Source organism: Esox lucius, chromosome 8 (assembly GCF_011004845.1).
Source record: "Esox lucius isolate fEsoLuc1 chromosome 8, fEsoLuc1.pri, whole genome shotgun sequence".
NCBI classification, from domain to species: domain Eukaryota; kingdom Metazoa; phylum Chordata; class Actinopteri; order Esociformes; family Esocidae; genus Esox; species Esox lucius.
In genome coordinates this window covers 10882906-10909169 of record NC_047576.1, presented here as the reverse complement: position 1 = coordinate 10909169, position 26264 = coordinate 10882906, and the positions used below count along the sequence as shown (strand labels likewise).

Here is a 26264-nt window from a genome sequence, read left to right as displayed (position 1 = left end):
ATTACATCTGCTCAATTAATCAAATGTGAGGGGAGGGACCAATCAATAAAATGTACACGTACACAGGCAGCCCTATTAGGATATTTACCAATAACATCCAATCTTTACACTTCAGATCTTTTTCCGAGCAGATCTGATTGGTCAAAATACCAACTCAAGAAAAAAGATCTGAATTAGCCTACCTTTGTAAATGCATCCTTAATAGTCAATTACTCAACTAATAAAATCCATCGTCACCATTTAAGATAATGCTCTTTCACTATGTATACTTTTCTAACTGCTGGTCTTTCATTTCTCCCAGTACGTCACCAGTAGTTAACAGATGATGGGAGATCTTTTGAGAACTGTTCTAGACCAAATTGAATGCCCCATTTCCAACCAGAGGTTGGATAAACACTGGTGTAATATTTCCATGTGCTGCTTGTAGCTCCATGTTGAAAACCAGGCTAGCTCTAAAAGTGGCTAGTGTTGCCCTATGTCAGGGGAACAAGGCTTGGGCACTGGGCAGACCCCTGCCTACTCCATAGAGTCACACACCACACTTACACAACCCAAAGATGAGCATTTTGTAGAATCAAATGTTCAAATTATTACTTTGTCAAGGAGTTTATTGTAAATTCTTACAGTGCTTATTGAACATAAAACAATGAAAAGATGAGCCAAATATATTTGAATAAATACACGGGTCATTTTTGGCATGATAACTGACAAAATGCATATACCATTGTAATAATACTGCCTAATTCATGAGCAACTGGGAGTGGCTATATACACAGCACCATCTAGTGGTCGTTGGTCAAATCTTTTGAGTCCAGCATACTCACTTCAGCACTTCCAAGTACAGACTAATCAATTTCACAGACAGCTTCCCTGTTCCTACACTGAAGGAACCCCAACATTGAATCCATGAATGACTGACAAAGTGACAGAAAGGCTTTTTTTTTAAGTTTCACTTCATGGCAGAAGAGCACATGTGAGTTCAAGAGTAAGAAAAGGGAAGCTTGAACACATAAGGAGAGGAGAACAGGGCGACGCCACATTTGGGAGCAAAGAGGAAATGGGCGGTACAGAATCAGAGTGTGATGGTGGAGGTGGAGGGGATTCAGCGGAGTGGGTCAAAGGCGTGGCAGGGTCAAAGGCGTGGCAGGGTCACAGGCTTTGGCAGCAGGGTAGTTTGTTTTTCTGCCCATCGGTGGTGGGAGGAACACTGATATCCACTACATTGTTGCCTGGAGATTCTTCATGTGCTGATCTGTCAGCTATCTGCTTCTGTGATACAATTCGGTAGATCTCTGTGGGCAGAAAAGGAGAAAGTCATTGAAAATAGTGTTCCAACAATAGGCTTCCAGGTTTCCAATAAGTGAGGCGGCTTGTTCTCACCTGTGAGGATGTTTTTGAATGCCTCTTCTACATTAGTGGAGTCCAAAGCGGATGTCTCAATAAATGATAGTGTGTTCTTCTCTGAGGGGGAAAGAGAAATGAGTGAGCTGAGACAAACGGGTGCGTGTTTACAACATCTCGGTCCCCACATTAAGCTACTGCATTCTCCACTCTTGCTGACCTGCAAATGCGCGAGCCTCGTCTGTGGGCACAGCCCTGAGGTGGCGCAGGTCACTCTTGTTGCCCACCAGCATGATGACGATGTTATTATCGGCGTGGTCCCGGAGCTCCTTCAGCCATCGCTCCACATTTTCATAGGTCAGATGCTTGGCAATGTCATAAACTAGGAGAGCGCCGACCGCCCCCCGGTAGTACCTGAATGGGAAGAGCAAGGAGAAAAGGTCTAAGCTTATAGGAAGCATTTTCTCAGAATGGTAGTACAAAAGTCAGATGGCTCCATAGAGGGCAGGTTACAGAAAGACGACCACCCTCCTCCACTCACGCTGAGGTGATGGCTCGGTAGCGCTCCTGTCCAGCTGTATCCCAGATCTGGGCCTTTATCGTCTTGCCATCCACCTGGATGCTGCGGGTGGCAAACTCCACACCGATGGTGCTTTTGCTCTCCAGGTTGAACTCATTCCGTGTGAAACGGGACAGCAGGTTACTCTTTCCAACACCAGAGTCTCCAATCAGCACCACTGGCACCAAAACACAGACAATGTTAACAATGCAACAGGCCGCAACTATAGGTTTTGTTCTGTACTGTGCTGTGTACTAAATCAATTACATGTATGCCAAGTGGATTCAGTATCATTAGGAATGCACCAACATATTGGCCGGCAATTGGTACTGGATGATTTTAGGCAAATAATGTACTAATGGGTACAAGCAGACTGCTTTGAAATGCTTTGGTGTATTTTTTTTTGCTTGACTTGGGTCCTATTATTTTATTATTATTATTGATTATTTTTGCAGTTTTCTTGATAATGTCTATTACCTATTTACTAAATGTATATCCAGAATTTGTATGATGTGCAATTAAAGAAAGAGAATGTATTTATTTTACAATCATATTTAATATGAACAGGACAGGGCATTCCCCAAACTGTTGCCACAAAGTTGGAAGCACCCAATTGTCTAGGGTAAGATTTAATGTCTTTGTATCCTCTAGCATTAAGATGACCCTTCACTGGAACTAAGGGGCCTAGCCCAAACCCTGAAACACAGCCCCAGACCATTATCCCTCCTCCACCAAACTTTACAGTAGGTACTATGCCCATCAGACTGCCAGACAAAGCGTGATTCACCACTCCAGAGAACGTTTCCACTGCTCCAGAGTCCAGTGCTGGCGTGCTTTACACCACTCTAGCCGACGCTTGGCATTGCGCATCTTGATGTGAGGCTTGTGTACAGCTACACGGCCATGGAAACCCATTTTGTGAAGCTCCGGAAATTTCACCAACTGAATTGAGGCAAAGGTGGCATCCTATGACAATGCCAGGTTTAAAGTCACTGAGCTCTTCAGTATGACCCACTGTACTGCCAATGATTGAGATTTCATGGCTGTGTACTGGATTTTTTGCACCTGTGAGCAATGGGTGTGGCTAAAACACCTGAACTCAATAATTAGTAGGGGTGTCCATATCATTTTGGCCATATAGTCTATATTCACACATATCCATAAATATATACACCCATATAAATCTCTATATATATATATATATTTCGTTATTGGCTTTTCTTAAAGATTTAAGGACCAAAAAAAGCATTCTAAAAAGTAGACAGGTTAGCAGAGTGCAGCTCTGCCCCTGAAAGAGGAGCAAGAAGATCTGAACTTTGTCCTTTTTGAGTCATGCTGCAGGAAGCTTATAACCTGCTCCTACTGGGAAACCTGAGTCGACATTTTTCAGAGGGCCTCTCTTCCTTTCCTGTCGACTCTAGTCATTCTCCCTTAGAAATCCTTGTTGTTCTCAACAACTCCCTAATCACTTCTTCTGCAATAAGCAATAGGTTACATTTAAAATGTGTGCTATGTAGATTGCCGTATACTACATTCACCAGAGTACAGTCCTTCTGTAATTAAAAGTATTATACTAACAGTAACTCAGTCCATATTGTAATAAATGTGGTTATGTTGGATGAGGAAATCTTGTGCTATACAAGCAGTGGAATTGTCAGAGTGTCAGCGTATCAAGATGGTGACTTCCTTCCTGTCAATTATCCCATCCGGTAATTGGAAAGTGTTATCATGGGAGGGTATGCTACATTTAAATTTTAGTTGTTTATCCCAATGACACATTTTATAAAGTATGTTGCCCAAGGGCAAATTAAGCCATTTAAAAACTTTTCTATTCAGGGATTTTAACCAGCGACCCATCAGCAACAGGCCCAACTCACAAACCACAAGGCTGGAGAGAATTACCTTTCAGATATGACAATCATACGGTCACTCACAGTGTACTGCAAGCTTAGGGGTAATGGGAAAAACAGATTGAACTATATTACATTACTATATCTGTATTATTTATGGGTGTTACCTAGCTATGTTATATACACAACAAATGTAAAGATAATTGTCAGGAAAAAACACTTAAGCTAGCTATGGACGTCTCTGGCTATGAACCAGAACCTTTGAGGATGATGGTATTTAAAGACACCTGAAACAACCTCCGTCGTTAGCAAAGATCTACTATAGTGCGTTGTCACAACAATGCGACAAACACATTGTCCACATTATATTTTAGTATCAGATGGAGGCCTTTATCTCCTTATAAAGCTGATTCTTAAGAATCTGTTCTGATAAATGTAGACTGTGGAAGCTTTCTAACGGTAACCCTCACTGACAAATGAGACATTTGTACCAGAGACAGCTACTGGCTACAGCTAAATGGGTGTAAATGGTTGACAGTTAGCTAGTTTACCTTTGAACAAGAAATCGTATTCATCATCTCTGTTACCCATCTCTTAAAGATCCGATTCCGATTTTAATTGCGATATACTGGTCTGGCGTTTCTAACGTCGGTTGCAGGATTTCCCTTTCTCTCTGTAATCCAAAGCGCGAAACAATGCTCTGGCCGTCACAGTCCCAAACCCACCGCAGGAAGAGGGGATCTTCCTGACTGTGCAGAAGGGGAGGAGTTCACTGGCGACCATATAAACTGTACTATCCTGGCATTCCATTACAGTATTAGGCCTACGTAGCTAGGTATTGGCATTTATACGTGACGATAAAAAACGGCATTCTTATTTTTAAATCAGATGATTTAAAAAGAATCTTGGTAGTAGGTAAAAAAAACAATATATATAAGCATGCTACATACAGATTCCAGCTTAATTAATAAAAAAAATATCTTCCCATGAATACTTTGATACTACATATTAACTAGCATAAGAATGTCCATGTGTGTTTCCTATTAGTTCAGTTGCACTAATGGGTTCAATGTATTCAGAGAAAGAAAACGCTCAGTCTATATTTCCAATAGTAGAAACATTGAAATAAGGTTCAAAATAGAATCTTGTCTTGCATGTTTAAAATATTAGAAAAAATGTAGATTTGAAAGTGGTCTATCGAATTCCCGGCATGCGGAACTTTACTTGGCAATCTTTCTTTTATCGCTAAAGATATTAGATATGCAAGATCCGTAAATGTCGCCACCCCAAACACATATCAGAAATGCTTCAAATAAGGAGATGGAAATATTAGTTTTGAGTTAATACATCAGACTATCTACAAATCGCTTAATAGTTGTCATGCAGCGTCACATGGTTGCTATCTGTTATGGAACTTTTTAACTAAGGTGCATTTGAGAAATGTCTGTCTTTCCATTGGCTGGTATGTAAATCTTTACTTTGATTGTGACACACATATCTGTATAATATCAGAGGATTATTAGGTATTTGGGCCATGTCCTCCTGCCTAGATAAAGAAGGGTGTCAGTCTTTTGTTCCTCAGGAATGTGGTCCTTGGGGGAAGTATGATCAGTTGGCCCCTATAGGTAAACACTACAGTAAACATGGCAGGAAGGATAAAGTGGGGGGACAGCTCACCCTTTGGGTAAAACCTGTGACACAAGACAGATGGCTAACAACTTACCACACCCCTTTTTGTAAGCGGTTGACGTGTCTCTCTTATTTGCAAATAAATAATTAATAAACTGTTAATTGTGCCTAGAGAACTTAGTCTCTGTACTTCCTTATTTAAGTGTCGATCGATAGAATTACCATCACATATCCTAGTCACGAAGTCCTTTCTATCGGATCATGATATTGTGTATCCTCAAGAAACTGAGGATCACGTATAATGTGGTACTTTCATTTTCTCACTAGAAGATACATAACATTTTATTAATTATAGATATTTTATTATTTGAAAGGACGTAGTTAGTTTACGTAGTAATCTAGTATTATTTGTTTTTATTGCATTTTTTTTTTCATTTAAGTGCATGAGTAAAAAAAAAAAGTTATTTCTATGTGTATTTGTATACAAATAAATAATTTGTATATGCAAAGTATGTTAATGTCTTCACTCATCACATCAAGCTGAAATTTCCAACAATGCACCAGGATCACTCTATAGCTGACATGCACATCTACTGGGCTTAAAAATCCCCAAATTGCCTTGTTAAATTTTGTTGAATCTTAAATTTGTTTAAAAAAATACTAATGTATTGACATAAAACCAACCACTTAGACCAATATTGTAACTTTTGTTTTCAAGAATGTACACCACCATTCAAATGTTTGGGGTCACTTAGAAATGTCCTTGTTTTCCAGATACATGAAATTAGTTTTGAATGGAAAATATAGCGAAATGAATAGGAACATATAGTCACTGACAGGTAGAAATAATTATTTTTAATTGAAATAATAATTGTGTCCTTCAAACTTTGCTTCATAAAAAATATCCTCAATTTCCAGCAACTGCAGACCTTTTGTCCATTCTAGCTGTACATTTGAGGTAATTTGAAGAGATTTTACCCCATTCTTCCTGAAGCACTCTCACAAGTTGGATTGACTAGATGGGTACTTCCTACATACCATACAGTCAAGCTTCTCCAACAACAGCTCAATAGAGTTGAGATCCGGGTGGCTGTGCTGGGCACTCTATTATAGACAAAAATATCAGCTGACTGCTTCTTCCATGAATAGTTCTTGCATAGTTTGGAGCTGTGCTTTGGGCCGTCCACAGGGCATGGCATTGCAAAATGGAGTGATAGCCTTACTTCTTCAAGATCCCTTTAATCCAGGACAAATCTCCCACTTAATGTCTCCCACTTTCTTATCTTAATTTTTCTTTCAATTGGCCAGTCTGAGTTATGGCTTTTCTTTGCAACTCTGCCTAGAATGCCAACATCCCGGAGTCACCTTTTCACTGTTGATGTTGAGAACATGTAAGGCATCACTGCCAGTTGAGGACATGTAAGGCATCTGTTTCTCAAACTGGACACTAATGTATTTATGTTCTTGCTCAGTTGTGCACTGGGGCCTCACACTCCTCTTTCTTTTTGGGTTGAGCTAGTTTGCGCGTTCTGTGAAGGGACTAGTGCACTGTGAAGGGGACTCTCTGCATTTTCTCACATGGAATAGCCTTCATTTCTCCGAACAAGAATAGACTGATGATCTTCAGAAGAAAGTTATTTGTTTCTGGACATTTTCAGCCTCTAATCGAACCCACATTTTCTGATGCTCCAGACACTCACCTAGTCTAAAGAAGGCCAGTTTTATTCCTTCTTTAATCAGCACAGTTGTTTCCAGTTGTGCTAACATAATAGCAATAATGTAATTTTCTAGTGGTCAATTAGCCTTTTAAAATGATAAACTTGGGTTAGCAAACACAACGTGCCACTGGAACACAGGAGTGATGGTTGATGTTAATGGGCCTCTGTACGCCTATGTAGATGTTCCATAAAAAATCTGCCGTTTCCAGTTACAATAGTAATTTACAACATTAATTAACAATGTCTACATTGTATTTCTGATCAATTATATGTTATTTTAATGGACAAAAAAAACTTGGAAATGTCTAAGTGACCCCAAACTTTTGAATGGTAGTGTAAAACAATCTATATGTCCATGTAGTGGGCATCAAATGTTAAAATTTTTTTTTGAGAGATCTTGATTTACCATAAGTTTTCAAGAGCACCAAAAATGTGTCAAAAACTACACTAACCTTAAGGCTCATTACTTTTTGCAAACACTCAGGAGACCACAGAAACTGACCCAGGGTTTGTTGAGGGTTCACACTGATGGTAATGCCAGGCACATCATCTGCTCGCTAACAGTCATGGTTTATTTCAGGGAAGCAGAGGAAAGTATCATAGGAAAGAAAATCCCCAATTAATTAGGATATTAGTCTGTTTCAAAAAACAGCACAAAGCACTTGAGCATTACCCTTTATCAACTAGTACATCGTAGATTCAGGGAAGCAAACCAAAAACGCAATGCAGTCATATACTGCAGCTATGGTAAAAGTCTCTGAAGAAACACTAGCCAAATTGAAGAGTTGGGGATTTATTATTTTATGTGTTAGTCGCAAAATCCATGAAAGAATGCAGTGTTGGCTGGCCTATATTGATATTGCATTAGTGTGGTTTAATTATTTTACTGCTGCCCCTGGTGCACTAGTATCCAGCTCACTGTTCATTCAGCAAAAACGTTGTCCATCTGTTTGTAATAATGTAAAGAATGCCTGAAAATATGTATTATAATTTCAAATCATTAAATAATGTGGTGCCAATGTCAAAAGTTTATTTCCCCAGGTTATGTTTCAGCCTCAGGAACCAGTCACCTGTCCCTCATGCCACCTCCAAACTGTTCTTCTCCCTGCATTAGTTTGGCGTTCTCAAAGAAAAGTAGATCAAGAAAGTAACATTATAAATACGTTTGTAACAGATAATAGGACGCATGGTCTACAGTAATTAATGTAGTATTTGTTGTAATGATAAATGTATTTGAAATCATAGACTAAACCAAGCTTTTGCTTTGTTACTGATTCAAACTAACAAAATGACTCGAAAGATTCATACTTTTTACTGAACGACTCGACAATATCCGAGTCTGTAGAGAGTCTTCCCATCAGTTCCCATCACTAATAGATATACTTCCTATACGGAAACTCTAAATTAATTTATATGTTCACTTCACATCTCATTTTCTATTGCTGTCCACCTATTGTATATAATTGTGTATCACTGTTAACTATGTTAATATTTTGTATATTCCGTTTCTTAACACCAAAAGCAGTGTTGAAGAAATTTGTTAATTCAGCGATTTAAATTGCTATCCATTGATTAAGTGGTTGTACCGTGTTATCCTAGATTTTTGGGATTTCGTCACGATTAGTTTATCACCCACGCGATGGAGCATGACGATCTTAACGCGATTGGTCGACTAACTTCAGGGAGGGAACGTTCTGCGTTACTCCATTCATTGACCAATGACAGCCACCCAAACCCTCCTTTCTGAATTATTACTGGTGTTACTCAGAGAATAAAATCCGAACGGAGGTATTCGTCCGCCATTTCACTAGGTTGCTGAATGTTTTCTTGGTAGTCGATAATCCAAAGGCATACTTAAAAATCTGTTTATAAGATAAAGCTAAAAGAAAGAATCTGTGCCAAGATTCGGCAATCTTTTTTTTGCTTTGTTTTGTTACTTTACTGACCGACGATTTATTCAGCAAAAAACCTGATTCACTGCGCACTAACATGTCTACGGAGGCCGCTGCTCCTTTGAAACCAGGCCAGGGGTAACGTTTCGTTTAATTCTTTGATTCATTTTCTCAATTCTCTTTTCTAATTTCTTAGTCATCAATGTTTGCTATTTAATCTGTATTGTTTAATGTAATGTTTCCCCAATTACCTAGCTTATCAATTGCAAGCTAACTAGACAATGGATTGTGCTACAGTTGTTAGCCACACTGTTTTTGATTGCGTGCACCACTCTCCATGGCGGCTCTGATGGAGTCTGAGACCGACATCACCTCATGACTACTACTAGCACGTCACTATATCGAGCCTGCTGCTACTAGTCAGACTTTTCCTTTTCTTCGTTAGTTTTTTTACGGCGTGGAAACGTTACTAATTAATTCTAACCAAGTAGTATTCTAACCAACCCCAATGTAAATGTTAAATTATAGCGTGTGTCTTGAAGAGATCAATGGAGGTTAGCTAGCTTAGCCCGCGAAAGACACGTTTTCCTTTGTTGGACGCTTCGCTGTTTAAAAACGTGTACCAACGAGGAACAAATCGAGAACATTACTAATGTGTATAGTATAAACGTATTTGTCCACCGAAAGGTTTCAATGCTAGGTAACTAGCCCGAGTGCCATGGATCCTCAAGAGTTTCGCTTGTCGGGTAGGATTACAGGCATAGAAACGTGTTGAATAGAAGAAACGAATAGTTGGCTTGAATGGGGGTTACTGTTCTACTTTTCTTCGGTCTGATTGACGTAATCCAGACGGTTGCTATAGTTTTCCGCTGTTATAGCGAGCACGGAAGTTATTTTCATTTCAGAATGCGCGAAATCAGTGTTTAGTGTGGTTAAAATAATCTGACCGTTCTGATCGGATAGAGCTATGGAAATAATAAGAATAACATTCTTTCTTTGCGCTTTGAATTGGCCATCTACTGGACAGGGATTGCAACTTCTGCTACAATTTTATAAGGAAACAGAAAAGGGCTAACCTCTTTACTGTGATTTACATATCCAAGTTGCTTACTTGCAATATTTTAATACTTTTTCGTTTTTTAACCCAGTTATATAATAAGTTGTTTATTCCCACAGGGAAATTAATGGAAAGCCCAAGCATGAACCCAATAACAGGAAAGAAAGGCCCCAGAAACGTGGAGGCGTTGGTCGATTTGAACCATATGGGAACCCCTCAAAGAGATACCGTGTTTTTGTCAGCAACATCCCATATGATGTGAAATGGCAGGCCCTTAAAGATCTGATGAAAGAAAAAGGTAAGGTGTTCTAAATGGTGTTCTAAGAGTTGGAGCTGTGATAGATGAGTCCGGCAGGTCTTCTAAAACCTCCCAGTAATGAGCAATTTGTGTTAAACCACTTCACCTTGTTGTCCGGAGAGCCTCTGGCAAATCTGTGTAAAGAACCCTGGTTGCAATTCGTAGCTATGGGGTTATTAGCATGTGGACTAGGTGGCAAAACTTCAAATGTGAGTGGCATTTCTATGGATGTTCTGCTAACTGAGGGTGGTTCAGAACGGATCTGTGATTTCTCTTCTGATAGTCATTTTTATAGTGCTGTGAATAGCATTATAAATGTGTACCTAACTTTGGATTGCTTGATCTCTGTTGAAACTTGATTGTTCAATGTGAATCTGGCAAATTTAAAGGGGAGCTCTTCAAATGATGTACAGACATCAAGTGTCACTGGTGTCTTGGTCCTTGAGTGATGCATTGCAAAATTGCAAAATGTCTTCATTGCCTTGAAATAAAGAATTGCTCTGAGGTGCTTACACTAGCGTATTTTAAGTGGCTATTGTGGTATGGTGTGATCAATTTCTTGGCTATAATGTAAAGTGTTCCATAATGTTTGAAACTGGTTCTGCGTAATTTTTATGTATAGCACATGCCAGTTGTCAACGTCTTGTCTTCAATTTCAATCTTGCAAAAATTGGAATGGTATACTGATATCTAACAGACAGTTGTTTACATGGCTTTGGCAAAGCTGTAGGTTATTACTAATGTAATAAATAGCACCTGCTTTTAATCTCCTTAAAGCATAGGTGTTCTGAGGGTTTACAATGCCCTTACGAAACAGTATTTGGTGTTTTGGGATCTAATGATTGAATTGTGGCGTTAAATTGCACTCTCTTTTTAGGTTGGTTGTTTCCGCAGGTCTCCATTTTGTACCAATCACGGATGTGTGTTTGGGATTTCTGGGGGTACAGGTCTACAAATGAAGCAACTTCTTGTGCCTGTCCTTGTTTCAGCTGAAGGATTGGTTCATGTCTATTTATGGCGCTGACTATCTTTTTTGGAATTAGCTATGGTTATCTAAAATACTTTTGGACACTGTTGTTCTCCAGGTCCAACATGTGTACAGTTTTCCAAAAATGTTAATGTTCTTCAGAAATTGCTGTTAGCTGAGTGGGCAACACCTAGTTTTTAGTGTAGGTTCTATTCAAAGGTGTGGCTGAACAGTTGTATCATAGTGGTTCCAAATACATTTACCAAGGAACATGGCTTTTGTAAGGGTGAACTCGTGGTTTTGTAAGAGTCCGCTAACTTCAACTGTCATTCTGTCAACTTTATCCTCACTTAGAAAATGGTTCCTTAATGATGGCAACTCATTTGATTAGAGGGCTGGTAGCTATTTGAAGATTGTTCTCTTTAATCTATTGTTCTTGGTGTTCGGGGACTCCGCAAGGACAGGCTAAGAAGTCATTTTAAGATCCATAAAGAGCTTGCCTTTTGTAGACCTGTACAAGAATTGTGCTGCTGAGGTGCTCGGGGGAGGCTCTGGAGTAGCGGGCCGAGCTCACGGTCACCAACCGCTTGTTTGTCTGCTCTAAACCCCCATTGTTCTCTCGGCTTCTCTCCCTTGGTGTGTGTCGTCTGGAATCTGATTTGTAGTGGTGAGGTTACGTACGTGGAAACACTTATGGACGGAGAAGGCAAATCGAGGGTAAGTGCAATAGACAAACCTCAGCTTGAGTTTCCTTTTATTTTATTTTGGTGATGTTCAAACCTGGAGGTTTGGTAAAGTTTTGGTTCGGTGTGTGACACTGAGCTGAATACATGGTGCGGTCTGGCACTGCATGAGGTCATCTCATGGTTGGTGTCTTATTGGGAATTCAGGTTTCACTAGACAATCCCATGTGATTGCAGTAGCTGGGAATGTCCCTTCTGCTGTGGATTTGTTCATCGGTGACTTAATCTAAAATGGGCTAATCTCCCAAGAGCTTGTAACTTGGCTGTTACATTGTTGTTACATGTAGTAGAATTGAGTCCATATAATTGTTTTTGTGGAACAGCTTTTCAATTTCCTTCCAAGGAGTCTGTTGTCTGTGGGACTTCTGCTTTTGAGCATTTAAGGGTTTAAGAGGTTCTGCATTTATGGTCTGGTGACCAGATATTAAGCTGTCTAATCACTTTTGAAATGAAAGTAACTGATCAAGGCTACACAAGTGAGTAGATTGTTTAACCTTGCTCTTGAATATGCATGAAGGTGATTAGTTCATAAGTTATTCACCCCCTACATACCATTGTTCAATAAGCTGCCACAACTGATAACTAACTTTAAATGTTTTTCTACTTCAATGATGCTTTTGGGCGGTCTTCAATCAACAAAGGGCTGCGCGTAAGTATTTTTATTTGTCTGTTTATTCTGATGTAATGTCAAGTAGTTCCTGAAGTAGTTTGTTGTACTGTACTTGTTCAATGACAGCGTTGAATCCAAGTAGTTCCTAATATTCAGCTTGGTGTTTGTCAACAGGGTGGTTGAGTTCAGGACTGAGGAACTGATGAAGAAAGCTGTGGAGAAGGTCAACAAGCACAGCTTGAATGGTCGACCCCTGAAGGTCAAAGAGGTCAGTGGTTACATTTAGTTAAGATTTTTTTTGCTACTGGAAAAATATATCAATAGACTAGTGGTGATGGATATTGATTTTGTTTGGTGAGGTTTATATAATATTCCCTGTCTCCCCCTTTCCAGGATCCAGATGGTGTAATTGCCCAGAGGGATGCCCACAGAGCCCAAGGTGGTGGAGGTGGTGGTGGTGGACCCCCTGGAGGCCATGGAGGAATGAACATGGGGATGAACATGGATCGCATGAACATGGAACGGATGAACATGGATCGCATGGGCCCGGGCCCTGGTGCACCACCCATGGTCAATATTCCTCCCAGCCTCATGAACAACCCCAACATCCCCAACGAAATCATCCATGGCCTGCAAGCTGGCAAGATTGGCAGCACTGTCTTCGTAGCTAATGTAATTCTCATTTATGATTTGGCTTGGGCTTCTATGCTTATTAAAGTTAAACCTTCCTGTTCTTCTGGTTTGCAGAATCTTTTTAGTTGTGCTGACCTTTCGATGAGAATGTTTGTATATATTTTTAACTGCTGCACAACACCTTGTTTTCAGCTGGACTACAAGGTTGGCTGGAAGAAGCTAAAGGAGGTGTTTGGCATGGCAGGAGTGGTGGTGCGTGCTGACATCCTGGAGGATAAGGATGGGAAAAGCCGGGGTATGGGCACTGTCACCTTTGACATGCCTATTGAAGCTGTCCAAGCCGTCAGTATGTTCAATGGTCAGATGCTTTTCAATCGGGTGATGCACGTCAAGCTGGTGAGCAGTGTCCTGGAGACTTTCGACTCTCAATAAGATTAACCAATGTGGTCTGTTTCCACTTTTGGATGCATTTCAATGATATGGTTGTTGGGTATTTCAGGATGAAAAGTCCTTGCCAAAGGGTGATTTTGCACCACCTGAGAGACCCCCAGCACTACCCCGTAAGTACAACATGTTACACGACCCTTGTGAAAGTATGTCAAACGCAATGCTGCTTCCTCAGGGTAATGTGGCATGTTTCACTCATTTGAGCATTTCTGTGCTTTCAGTGGCCTGAGTGGCATTGGGCTAGGCCTGGGGCCAGGAGGCCAACCCATGATGCCACTGTGCTGAACAGAGGAGGTGGAGGAGGCGGCGGAGGAATGGGCAACATGGGCCCTGGAGGTGAGGGGCTGTCTGATTCTTCTTGACACCGAACTTGAGTTTGGTTTGGTCTCACTAATACTTGTTTGGTTTGTAGGCATGGATGGCATGGGCTTTGGTGGCATGGGTAGAATGGGAGGTATATCCATTTTTTTTTTGCCTGGTGCATTTTTTGTCTTGTCAATACAATTGACTGTTGTAAACTTTAAAAACATGTATTTTTTTTATGCACAGGCATGGATAATTTTGGTGGTGGAATGAACAACATGATCGCTTTGGGCCATCCGGAATGGGCAGGATGAATGGTATGGGAATTTCATGCACTCCAGATTCACACATGAAACATTCTGCTTGTCTGCTAATAGTTTTATTTTGTTTTCAGAGATGGACCGTGGGATTGGTGGTGCTTTTGACAGGGAGTTTGGCCGAAATGAAATGGGCATGTCTCGTAATAATTTTGGAGAGTCCTTTGAAAGAGGAATGGGTTAGTAATTTTTCTTGCCAATGCATATTGAACATGCTTGATAATGATTCAGCTGGGCCCATAACTCGGTCGTAATAGTAATGTCTTCTGTTTTGCCTTAACTCACAGGTAACTCACTGGGCATGGACCGCATGAACTCTGGCATGGATCGCCTGGTAGTGGAATGGACCGTCTGGGCGGGATGGAGCGCATGGGCATGGAGAGGATGGGACCGCTGTGTCTGATCTTGGACAGGCTGGGGGGGTCTGGCTTTGACCGGATGGGCTCTGGGCTGGACCGGCTGGGGCCCAGTATGGACAGGCTTGGTTCTGGCCTGGACCGTATGAGCTCCAGTGTGGACCGCTTGGGCCCAGCTGGGTTTGACCGCCTAGGCCCGTCCAGTTTGGACCGCATGACCGCTGGCCTGGACTTCACTTCTCCAATGGGGATGGGGGACCGCATGAACACTGGCATGGACAGGATGGGAACCAACTTTGACCGCATGGGAACCGGTGGCATCGACCGATTCCCGGCCACTGGGCTTGACCGCATGGGCTCCACCATGGATCGCATGGGAGGTGCTGGTGTTGGAGGCCAGTTTGACAGGCCAGCTGAGATGGAGCGTGGGGGCTTCGGAGGAAGTGGCTTTGGTGGGGCTGGAGGGCCGGGACCTGGAGCCAATGCCAGGAAGGGTTGTCAGATCTTCGTCAGGAATGTAAGTGTCTCTGAAATTCTCCAAATGCAACATTGAGGGAACAACCTTTTTAAGACTAATTTTGAAGTTAGTATTTGACCTGCACCATTTTATAAACTTCAACTGATTGTCTCTTCTGTTGTAGTTGCCCTTTGACTTCACCTGGAAGATGCTGAAGGATACTTTCAATACATGTGGTAAGGAAATGATCCACGCATGAGTGCAGAGAACATGCAAAAAAAAATTCTCCCATTGTGTTTCCCCCCATATGTTATTTCACATGGCCCCATTTCTCTTCTGCTGCAGGCATTGTCCAGTATGCTGACATCAAGATGGAGAATGGCAAGTCTAAGGGCTGTGGTGTGGTTCGCTTTGATAACCCAGAGACTGCAGACAGGGCCTGTCGCACTATGAATGGCTACAGGCTGAATGGAAGAGAGATTGATGTCAGAATTGACAGAAATGCGTAATTGTTAGACTATTTAATTGGGGTGCTGAGTTTTACTGCCCTTTCATTTCTTAATTTGTTAGGCGTTTGTAACTGTGCAAATGTGTACTTTTAGTTATTGCTTGTCCCTGCATTTTTAGTGACCAAATTTGTATTTCTTTTATTGTAATGCTTCACTTCATTGCCTTTTGTTCTTTAAGGTGTTTTGATAAATATCAACATTGGAACTTTGTTTGTCTGAATTTCACTCAAGAGCATGAAGATGTTTAAGTAGAGCTAGAAAAAGCTGATATATCACGCCTATGTAATCATGTAGAGATTAGCTAGCACAAATAATGGGCAGAAATGCATCGTCCATAAGCAGACTCAAAGGAAAGGTAGGGTTTTTGACAGGGAAACGTCCGTTTTACCACTTATTTGATTAGTGATGACATTATTTCCTACTTCAGAATCTGCAAACGTGCACATTTCACTAGATTGCATAACTCTGGTCTGAATCTGGGGTCGTAATGCGCCTCTGGGTTTTATCAGATACTGTCAGTCAGATATTTAGATTTATTCAGAGGGACTAGGGTTTTGACGGGAGAACCAAGCCGTGTGAAAGAATCTCCGTGCGAACATTCACTGGAGCCTTCTCGAATGCACAAGTCCCTACAACCCTGGCTTCATAGGAACTACTCTTCCACCCGTTATCTACAACAGAACAGTGCTAGCCAGAAGCACTGCGCTCACGTGAAATTGTGTAAAGTTCGTATTTTAACCGCATTTTTTTTTTGCCGCGTTTATTGTTAGGTTGTCCAGAGCTAAAAGCATATCAAGTTACAATTGAACAGGTAATGGTGACAACCTGAAGTGTATTAAGCCTTTAAAGTAGGTCTTCCTGAGAAAAGGGGCCAGTTTGAGTCATAATTAGATTTCACACGTCCTTTATGGGGAGATATCAGAATGTTACTGACACTAACTGGTCTGGCAAAAATCACAAAAACACCAAGTTGATTACGTCCTGAAATCGCAGGGGCAGCGGCTTACAATATCTTACCCATGCCGCAACATAGAGCGTAATATGTGGAAGCAAAATGGACGTATTATTTTTTTGGCCATACAGGCGGACATTTATGCACACGCACAGTTAAGTGGAATGACCCACGCGTAAGTGTCAAACAGGTTACACGGATGGCCGAGTGTCTGCAGGTTTTCGCTGTCATCTCGTATGACATTGATTAAATTAGGTCACTGAGAGTATCAAAACTTACGGGTGCGTGTCCAATATGTGTAATCTTAATACCATAAGCCGGTTGTTTGCAATAGCCAGAAATCGAGGTGACTTAATCGTCCTCCGCCACACAAGGTTTCGATAGGAAATTTCGGCAAGCATCTATATATTTCAGTCTCCTCCTCCACATTTACGTCAGAAGGTCAACAGCGGAAAAGGTTACAGGCAATGCAACCAAGATGGCGGCCTCCTTGAGTCAGTGTTACCAGGTAATATATCACAATACAATTGTTGACGTTGGATTTCTATTTAAAGTTGAGGATTATTGAAAATAGCGATGAAACGCATATGTGCATATAAATTTATATATACACACACGAGGGATTTCCCCTGCTATGCGTTTAAACTCCAAATCTGACTAGTTAGTTAGCTGCAATTCTTCTCTGAATGGAATATCATGTCATGTCGGTGTTTAGGCCTTGATTCATAACAGTAGAAATGTGCACTCAGCAGCTTTTTTGCTGTCTGTAAAATAGACAAGCATATTTATCATTTGGATTGTTTACATTTTGATGTGCGTATTTCAATACAATAGACAGGTAAATATGAGCCATTCTGCCGAACCGGTGCCTTTTCCGTCCCCAAGACGTTACATGCATAAATATGCATGAAAAGTGTCTGTTTATTACATTATATTATCAAGCAAGGTGTCCTGCACTTGGTCCTAATTGCAATTTGAAGATGCATAATGTAAAACCTTGGTAAAAACTACCTAGAACATTGAAAAAATTGGATATTAACCCGTCTCCACTTTCTAACACAACACTTTACCCCCTTGTGAAAATGTGGGACATAAGTCACATGAGCGAGAGGAAGTAGCATAATTCGAGTCTCCTGAAGGCCCTGGGAATGCTAAAGTTAATTCTCTCACTTTTTTTCCTGCATTTTATTATCATATTGTAATTATGACTGAGAATGACAGTCTCAACGTTCAGTCCTGCTACCTAAATTATTTCTTAGATGTTATGTTATTTTTTTGAGTTTTGGTGAACCACTTGAAGTGTTCTCATGATATTATCATTGCCATGTGGCTACATTTAGTTTATTTGTGAATGTTATGCTAAAAACTCCCTCCTGTTACTTTCAGTCCTGTTACTCATATGAAGGGTAACAGGAATGAATAAGAGTAAGAATAAGATTTTGAATGAAATAGCCATTTAAAACCACCCTTTTAATTGAAGGAAAAACAAAGACACTATTTGGCATGACTTTTAAATGATATTTAAACAGGTGTAAGAGTTTTGCTAACATGACTGAGAAAAATGCAACCATCTTCCATTAAAAAAATTGCCTGAGATTGGCCATAACACATTTCGAATAGTTAACCATTTGTGTTATTAGATACAGTGCTGAAAAAAAGATTAAGTTTCATTTTGAAAGTTACAACATGCAAATGGCGCCGGAATGGCCCGTATATTGTTTACGTCTTCTGCACTATTAGGACCAGACCATTAAAGTCTTTTAACCGTTTATGATGAATGTAAAAAAGAGTAATTGGCCAAAGTGAGCTCACACTTGTTTTTGCTATAATATTTTTAGCTTACCATCTTAAACCAGTTTAAATACAGTATGTAAAGTAGTGAGTGTACAGCTTGTATTACAGTGTAAATCTGTGTACCTTTTGTCACATTGTTTTAGCTGTCATAACCAAAAGATCAAGTAGATTTCACGTGTAGGTGTGGTTATATCTGGAATACCAGCACTTCCTAACCCTTTTAAAAAGGGTCACTTTCTAACTTAATTTTAACAGTATTACTATTAACAAGCTATTAATTAATCAATATCTAATGCCAAGATAGGTTTATTTCTCTTTATATTTAAGTTAATGATATGGTCACAGCAGTGAGTGTTGATTTGTTAATTAACAGCTGTTTGGGCAAATGGTGTAAGATATAAATCCTAGATTCCTAATTAACCATTGGTAATCTGAGTATGAAGGAAACAAGGTCAGAGGTTTTGACAGCTAGTAAACATTTTAGACAGTGCCTGAATTGGTGATTGTGTATCCATCAAAAACGCAAACTGATTTCTTGAAGCATTTGGCTAGTGACAAGCATTTCACACCTACCCTCATCTTTTGAAGATAATGAAGAAACTAAAATGTACTGCCAATGTTCAGCATTCACAACATATCAGGCACCATTTTCCCTACCCATTTGTATAAGTTGGCTAAAATTGCGCATTCTCCCAAATACCATAATATATAGAGAGAATAAGTTGAGATGCTTAGCTATTATATTTTAGGCCTATCATACAAAGCTTTGCCCAAACTGTTTTCAAATGAGTGTTTCTAAATGTGCATATCTCTCTCCAGCTGTGTGTCAGAAGAAGTTTGCTTGCATCCTGTCCTTCAAATGTTCTCCTGTACAACAGACCTCATATATACAGGATTTGTGGGTCTCTAGGAGGTTGCTCACAGGTAACAGTGAATGTTGTATTTTTTCACAAACCTGAAAGACAACCATGATTATAGTCAGTTTTATGATTGGCTAGGTGTTTGTAGCAGTCTGTGTCATTCAGGTGCAGTTTTAGACACCCTTTTCCTGTCCTACAATGTAGCAATGTTGAACTCCAAAGTAAACCCAGTTATTTGATTCAAATGCAGAAATATTGTATTTTTCCACTAAATCTTTCTCCAGGTACGGTATGCCTCCGATAGGGAAGGTGGGCGAAAAGGCTTCTTTGGAGGGTTCTTGGACAATCTCAAACAAGAGCTCAGCAAGAACAAGGAGATGAAGGAGAACATCAAGAAGTTTCGTGAAGAGGCCAAAAAGTTGGAAGAATCAGATGCTCTCAATCAAGCTCGGCGGAAATTTGTGAGTTCTCCATTCCACCGAACTGCTTTGTTCCTTTTGAATCTCAGTGGGCAAAGTTTTGAATCTCAGTGGACAAATAATTTTATTAGGCAGGTTGTACTTGACAATTACCTGATTATTTAATTTTTCTTCAGAAAACCATTGAGTCTGAAACTGTGAAGAAGTCTGAAGTTCTAAAGAAGAAGTTTGGTACCTTGTCGGAGACAGTGAAAGAGGTAGTGTGCATGGATTATCTGCTGTAGTCACTCATCAGCCTTGAGGACCAAATACAGATATGATAAATGTAGAGCAAGTAAATGGCAAGATGGACTTTTGTTGTGTAGGTCTATAACTTTTTCACATCATCAGGAAGTGTGCCAGACAATGTGTCTGTGGTTTTAGAGTCTTGGAGAGGTCAGTCGTTCAGATATAGGAAAGAAGATCATGGAGGGTATGGAGGAAGCTGCAAAGACAGCCAAAACGTCTGCAGAGACCGTGTCCAAGAGTGGGGAGAAACTGGGAAAGACCGGTGCCTTCAGAGCAATATCACAGGTGGGTACTGGATTGTTGACGTCTAAAACGACAACAAACAATCTAGCACTTGCTCACTCACAGGGATGTAAACAAATGTATGGCCAAAATTTGACTGTAATACGTTTTTTGTGTGAATGGAACAACTAACAATTTACACATTGAGATTTTATATTTGTTCATTATACATTATTTTCTTTAGGAGTGTTGTTTAAGTAAAAGTAAAAAATTATAATATTAAAATGCACTCTGGGACTTTTTCCAAAAACTATACTTAATTTATTTCTTTTTTATTCCAATTTGAGCTGGATGAATAATATGTTGTTTATATGTGCATGATCTGTAAGTACAAAGCCAAGAAATTCAAGTGGTTTTGATGTCATGGGGCACATTTGTGGGTGACACTAGCACACAATTGTCGAGGATATGTTTTTGCTCAACAGCGCCACCTTTACCAGTGGCCAAAAATCCTGGAATACATCTTTAAACTAAGAATCCCCCATAATGACTTAATTAGTACCTAAAATGTATTATTATTTAGTTTCTTTACACCACTTTATAAAACCGGTCAATGTCAATTATCTGGAAGGATGGTACGGAATCATCCAGTTAGTTTGGTAGTTCATCATAACAGTTGTATTTCCTCTTCAACCTGCTGTATGTGAAAACACAGGGTATGGAGAGTGTGAAGAAGGAGATTGATGACCTTAATCAGACTGGTCCCTACCGGGCACCCAAGAGATTACGGAAGAGGAGTGACTTTTCGTCCAAATCTGCAGAAAATGAGAACAAGGTGTTCGAGGCCAATGAGTATGTGATGCCAGTCTCTTGCTCTCATCCCGTGGTAGCAGAACTCCTAGGTTTTGTATTTTGGCTGAATAGTCTTAAAAAATGTACATCTCTTGTGTAGGTATATATTATTTTACAATACTGTTTAGTGCCTAATTGCACTAAATTAAAGTCAGACTTACTTGTAGTCCAGGTAAGTTTTACTTTGTGCTGTCTGGAGGCATTGCAGTGAGCAGTAATCTCTTTTCCAGGGAGGCCATGGGAGTGGTGCTGCACAAGGACTCCAAGTGGTACGCACAGTGGAAGGACTTCAAGGACAACAACATGGTTTTTAACAGTAAGAACAGCCTGGCATTCTGCCATTTTTCAGGGGTTCTCCAGTCTAGAAAGCTGTGGATTGAATGAATGGCTGCTGCTGTTCTACTTTTAACCTGTAGATGGGGCTAAATGCCAGTGTATAGCTGCCAATGAGTGCCTGTGCTGTGACTGGCTAGAAACCACATCCATGAATAGTGATCCGGCTTGTTGCTCCACAGTCCTGTGTGCATTAGTAAACCTAACCAAGGATCATTTACTTTACTGGGCCTTGAACATTAACTTATTTCCATTGCCAAATTTAAACTGTCACGGTGGTTGGCAGACGTCTTGGTCTCCAACATGAAAGTGTTGAGGCTGTGCTTGGTAAGGGATCTAACACTAGCCATCGGTTTGTTTGTGGGGTGAGCAGTGACTCCCTGTGTAGATGGGGAAGTCTTATTTCTGCTAGCTGTTTGACTGCTAGCTGTTTTGACTGCTGTGATTTCAGAGAATGTGCCTGCAAAGTACAATAGGTCATCAGTGTCATGGTAGATCTATACTGTACAAAGTCCCTGCTTTTGATAAAAATGTATGCAACCATTCACTGGCCTTCCGGCCTAGGGGAACCACTGGACCTATGCCAAGCCTTCACCCTTTGCTTTATGTTGATTCCCTGTTTTGACAATTTAAATTTGATTGATTGACCTCATTCCACCCTCTCCTTGCAGGATTTTTTGAGATGAAGATGAAGTATGATGAAAGTGAGAATGCCCTGATCAGAGCGTCTCGTGCTGTCACAGATAAAATGACCGACCTCATAGGTAATGGACTGACTTTCCCCTGTCACAAACATATCCATCATATCAGTCTTCTCTAGGTGGGTTCTGTTTTTGTTTGTGTGTGTGTGTGTGTGTTTGTGTGTGACTGGTCAGGTGGGCTCTTCTCCAAGACAGAAATGTCAGAGGTGCTGACAGAAGTTCTAAAGGTTGACCCGTCGTTTGACAAGGATGGCTTCCTCAAGCAGTGTGAATATGACATTATCCCTAATGTCCTGGAGGTACAGTAACAGCACCTCTTTCTTCCTTCTCTATGCAATGAATGATGCCCATTTTGTGATTATGGTCCTGCCTCATCCCAGCAGTCTTAGGAGTGTTATTTATGTCATCACATCTACCAAGCCATTCTGCTTCTTATGACACTGCTCGCTCAACCAGGAAGTTTCTGCGTAAACCTACTATAAGCTTAAAGGAGAGAGCAATTGACCAGCTTAGCCCCCTCCACCCCCCCCCCACCCCCAATAGTCACTAGAGGTTGACAAAGTTGGGCCACCTTGTCCCAGATCCTTACCATCCATCCTAGATGGTTCTTTGTAACTGCAGTAAATAGAAATACAATACTTTTTTTCCCTTCTCTCAACATCAGTTAAAGAATGATTCAAATCTCACATTAACCAGAGTAAAATCCATCGGAATTGTACAATCGTTTTATGGGTTCTGTTTCTACCGTGTCTGTACCAGCAGTGCCTCATGAAGTTTGGAAATCTCCTAACCCGTATGTCTCTCTGCAGGCCATGATCCGAGGGGAGTTGGAGGTGCTGAAGGATTGGTGTTACGAAGCGGTAATCAATCAAGTCTATTTTATAAAGCCCTTTTAACATTTGCAGTTGGCACAGAGTCCTTTTTACAGTTACCCGGGCTGAAACCTAACTGACCAGTGGAATGTCCGTCCTTCTCAACACCAGCAAAAGACAAGCAATTGATTATTCATGAAGTATGCTAAATGTAGAACTGAAAGCCTGGTGTTGCTGTTGGTAAATTCTCTTGATTGGTCCGTTTCAGTCTCTTTATCTCCCTCCCCCTTTTTCGCTCTCCCCCACTTTCTCTTTCTGTCTCTCTTTGTCTTTTCCTGTCTCTTTCTCTCCATGTGTTTCCTGGTGCCCCCAGACGTATAGCCAGCTGGCCCATCCCATCCAACAGGCCAAGGCAATGGGTCTGCAGTTCCACTCGAAGATCCTTGACATAGACAACATTGATGTGAGTTACCCGAGGCCTTGGATTTCCTTTAAAACCTAAAACATTCCTGATCCTACTGTTTCAGGTTTTTACAAATCATCTCATTATTGATTTGTGGTGTTACATTTCCTAACAGACCTGGACAGAAGTTATATTCGTCGCTAGAAGTAATTGCAGAAGGAACAAGGGAGTGTGGTATATTCCACGGATAGGGGAATGCGTGCTGTGACACCGACAGCTCTTAGATGTTGCGTACTGACCATATACCACCGGAGTTGAATTATTGCTATTGTAAACAGTTTACCAATGTAATTGGCAATGTAATTGGAACCATAAAAGTAATGTTTTTCTCAAACCTTTCTATGGTCCAATATGTCAAAGCATTCCGGGCAATCAGCATTCAGGGCTTGAGGCACCCAGTTTATATTTCCCATTATAAACTGGGTACTTGGACTCCTGAATGCTGATTGCCTTTTTACTGTTTTAATTATATTTGTAATTGGTTTATAATAGCAAAAAAGGCAACAGGTTTGTGGTATATTGCCAATATGGCACGGCTAAGCGCTTTGTCCAGGCACTGCACGCTGGGTCATGTCCATGATTGGTTCAGGTGTGCTAACTTTAGAATACATCAAATGCATGGAGTGGCAGGGGTACATACATAGGTATCAAAACCAGTGGGTTAGCAGCAGGTCTCCACTTATTTTGCCTCAAGACCCAATTAAATCAGATTGTTTGAGTCATGACCCAATATTGGTATAGCTTTTTTGGCATGGCCCAAACCACTGGCACTTTTAAAAAGAAATCTTACATTGACAACAGTTACATTGGAGAAGGGGAAAAAACACTCCTGCCATTGCAAGTAATTTCGTATCGATTATATTTTGATGCTGGATGTTTTTGGCAACCACAAAATGTGCTAATCCATGGGTTGATTTTAATTTCGAAAAGCATATGTTTTATGTACGTATAAAACATACACCACCAGTTCAGAACAACTGCTCTAAGCATCTCTGGTCCTGAACATGCATAGGGTTATTTTGGGTTTACTCCAAAGGATGTGCTTCCGTTATAGTCTATTTATTGTGTCTGTGTTCCCAGCTGGCCATGGGGAAGATGATGGAGCAGGGTCCCGTGCTCATAATCACCTTCCAGGCCCAGCTGGTGATGGTGATCCGCAACACTAAGGGAGACGTCATAGAGGGAGACCCTGTGAGTAGAATACACCCTCTGTCTCTACTGTATAATCATACATTGGAAAAGCAATGTCTCAGACTCAATAGACAAAAGTGGTTTTCTCCCCATGTCTTTCAATGGAGCAGAGAAAAGGAATCCAGATTAGACTATGGAGGCACAGGTCTACAAATGAAAACCTCCTGAGTGTTTAAATCTGTCTGATAGGCCAGTAAGGGCACAACAATGAGGCCTCTTACTAGTGGCTGGTCATTATGCTCTGCCACAGGAAGCTGGCTCCCCCCAGTCTGTTGCCGGGCATGGCATGGGGATGTGTACAGGCTGGGATTTTTTATGTCTACTGCTGGTGTCACTTTGGCTCTTCTCATCTCTGGTCTGAGAGAAGCAGATAGTCCAGTAGTGGGCGATTCACGGTGCTAATGCTGGACACCTTCAAAAGAATTTAAATAGGATTGGATTCATGCGGTTTTGCTGATACCTCTAATGGTCATTGCGTGTGTTCGTGTTCACCCACAGGACAAGGTGCTAAGGATGATGTATGTGTGGGCTCTGTGTCGCGACCAGGAGGAGCTCAACCCCTATGCTGCCTGGAGACTCCTGGACATCTCTGCCTCCAGCACCGAGCAGATTCTCTGAGAGGCCCTCATATTCACTGTGGGGGGAGGGGGGGGGGGGGGCTGTATGACTGAGGGACGGAGGCGGGCTGGACATGGGCACATAAAAACACCAGAAGGACAAGCAGTGCTGGCCCTTGTCTGCAACCCAGCTAACACAACCAAGGCTCTGGGTAGCCCCCCTGTGGACCGCCTCCTCTGCCAGCCCTTTGGGACCACACCTGTAGTGTCCACAGCTCAGGATGGTGGAGACCCCGACTGTGTGGACCTGTGTTAACGCTGAGGGACACTAGGAGCAGGAAACCACTCTTAAGCCGTCGCCCGGTCTGACGTCTGTCTTTCTGCCGCGCCATGCTTAGACAAGTCTGTCCATGTCTCCCATGTCATTATGTTGACTGGAGGATGGTGTCGTTAAGGCCTCTGTACGTCCCTTCCCATTTTGGGCAGGACACATTTGGATGCCATGTGGTCCATCAGTCCCTTGACTTAAATGTGTATGATAGCCCAGTTTAATTGTTGAATTGATAAAATCTATATTTATTATTAAATAAAATAAAAAATGACCCCAGGTTAATTTCTCTAGGCGTTTTTGTATGAGGAGAAAGAGGCCCCAACTGTGTCATGCAATGTTTGCCACTAGTCCGACTCAGAAACCTAATTGTGTACATGACACTGGATGCGACCCAGATTCTGACATAACCGTCTGCTATCTTGCTGCAGAACCTTTTGAAGCCTGGTGAGCATGTCACTCAAACGTGACGCTTTCTGGCAAACCAAAAAGGGCACTTTGTACTTCTTTTCCTGTCAAATTGAGTCTTGCCTTAACTGAACATGGACATATGCAGATTATTGGGTTGAATTCTGGTTATTAGTAAAATGTGTAGAGTACAAGCTGACAGCTTTACTACAGTTGTAGGATCACAAATTATCCCGAGTCTCTGTAAAAGATTTTTAACCTATGGGATCTTGCAGAGATGGCACACTAGTGGGATACTTGATTTGGAAGGCTGCAGTCTTTTTTCTCCCAGAATTCCTCCAGACAACACCACGTTTCTGAACAGTCCTGCTGTCAGACATAGTGATAGTCAAACTTCA

At 41.1% G+C, this 26264-nt stretch overlaps 3 protein-coding genes across 3 annotated transcripts; 2 read left to right on the top strand and 1 right to left on the bottom strand.

The window, feature by feature from the left end:
- Positions 1-581: 581 nt before the first annotated feature.
- LOC105011497 (ras-related protein Rab-11B-like) lies at positions 582-4492 on the bottom strand. The gene is made up of 5 exons (XM_010871556.4): positions 4302-4492; positions 1883-2078; positions 1562-1755; positions 1381-1461; positions 582-1292 (listed from the first exon to the last, which is right to left on the bottom strand). Exons 1-5 carry the CDS (start codon positions 4339-4341, stop codon positions 1150-1152), a joined length of 654 nt encoding a protein of 217 aa, XP_010869858.1. The 5' UTR covers positions 4342-4492; the 3' UTR covers positions 582-1149.
- Positions 4493-10361: 5869 nt separating this feature from the next.
- hnrnpm (heterogeneous nuclear ribonucleoprotein M) lies at positions 10362-15891 on the top strand. The gene is given in 16 exon segments (XM_034293776.1): positions 10362-12028; positions 12696-12703; positions 12839-12932; positions 13058-13336; positions 13490-13693; positions 13797-13857; positions 13965-14009; positions 14012-14080; positions 14157-14198; positions 14294-14326; positions 14329-14364; positions 14442-14543; positions 14652-14693; positions 14696-15237; positions 15362-15413; positions 15523-15891. Coding segments are annotated over 16 exon segments (1797 nt in total). The 5' UTR covers positions 10362-12004; the 3' UTR covers positions 15687-15891.
- Positions 15892-16814: 923 nt separating this feature from the next.
- Positions 16815-25743, top strand: timm44 (translocase of inner mitochondrial membrane 44 homolog (yeast)). Its single transcript, XM_010871552.4, has 13 exons — positions 16815-17146; positions 19252-19356; positions 19577-19753; positions 19888-19968; positions 20135-20284; positions 20937-21073; positions 21304-21389; positions 22078-22170; positions 22282-22406; positions 22917-22967; positions 23293-23382; positions 24463-24573; positions 25072-25743. The coding sequence occupies exons 1-13, from the start codon at positions 17117-17119 to the stop codon at positions 25189-25191; spliced, it is 1356 nt and encodes a 451-aa protein (XP_010869854.2). The 5' UTR covers positions 16815-17116; the 3' UTR covers positions 25192-25743.
- The last annotated feature ends 521 nt before the right edge of the window (positions 25744-26264 follow it).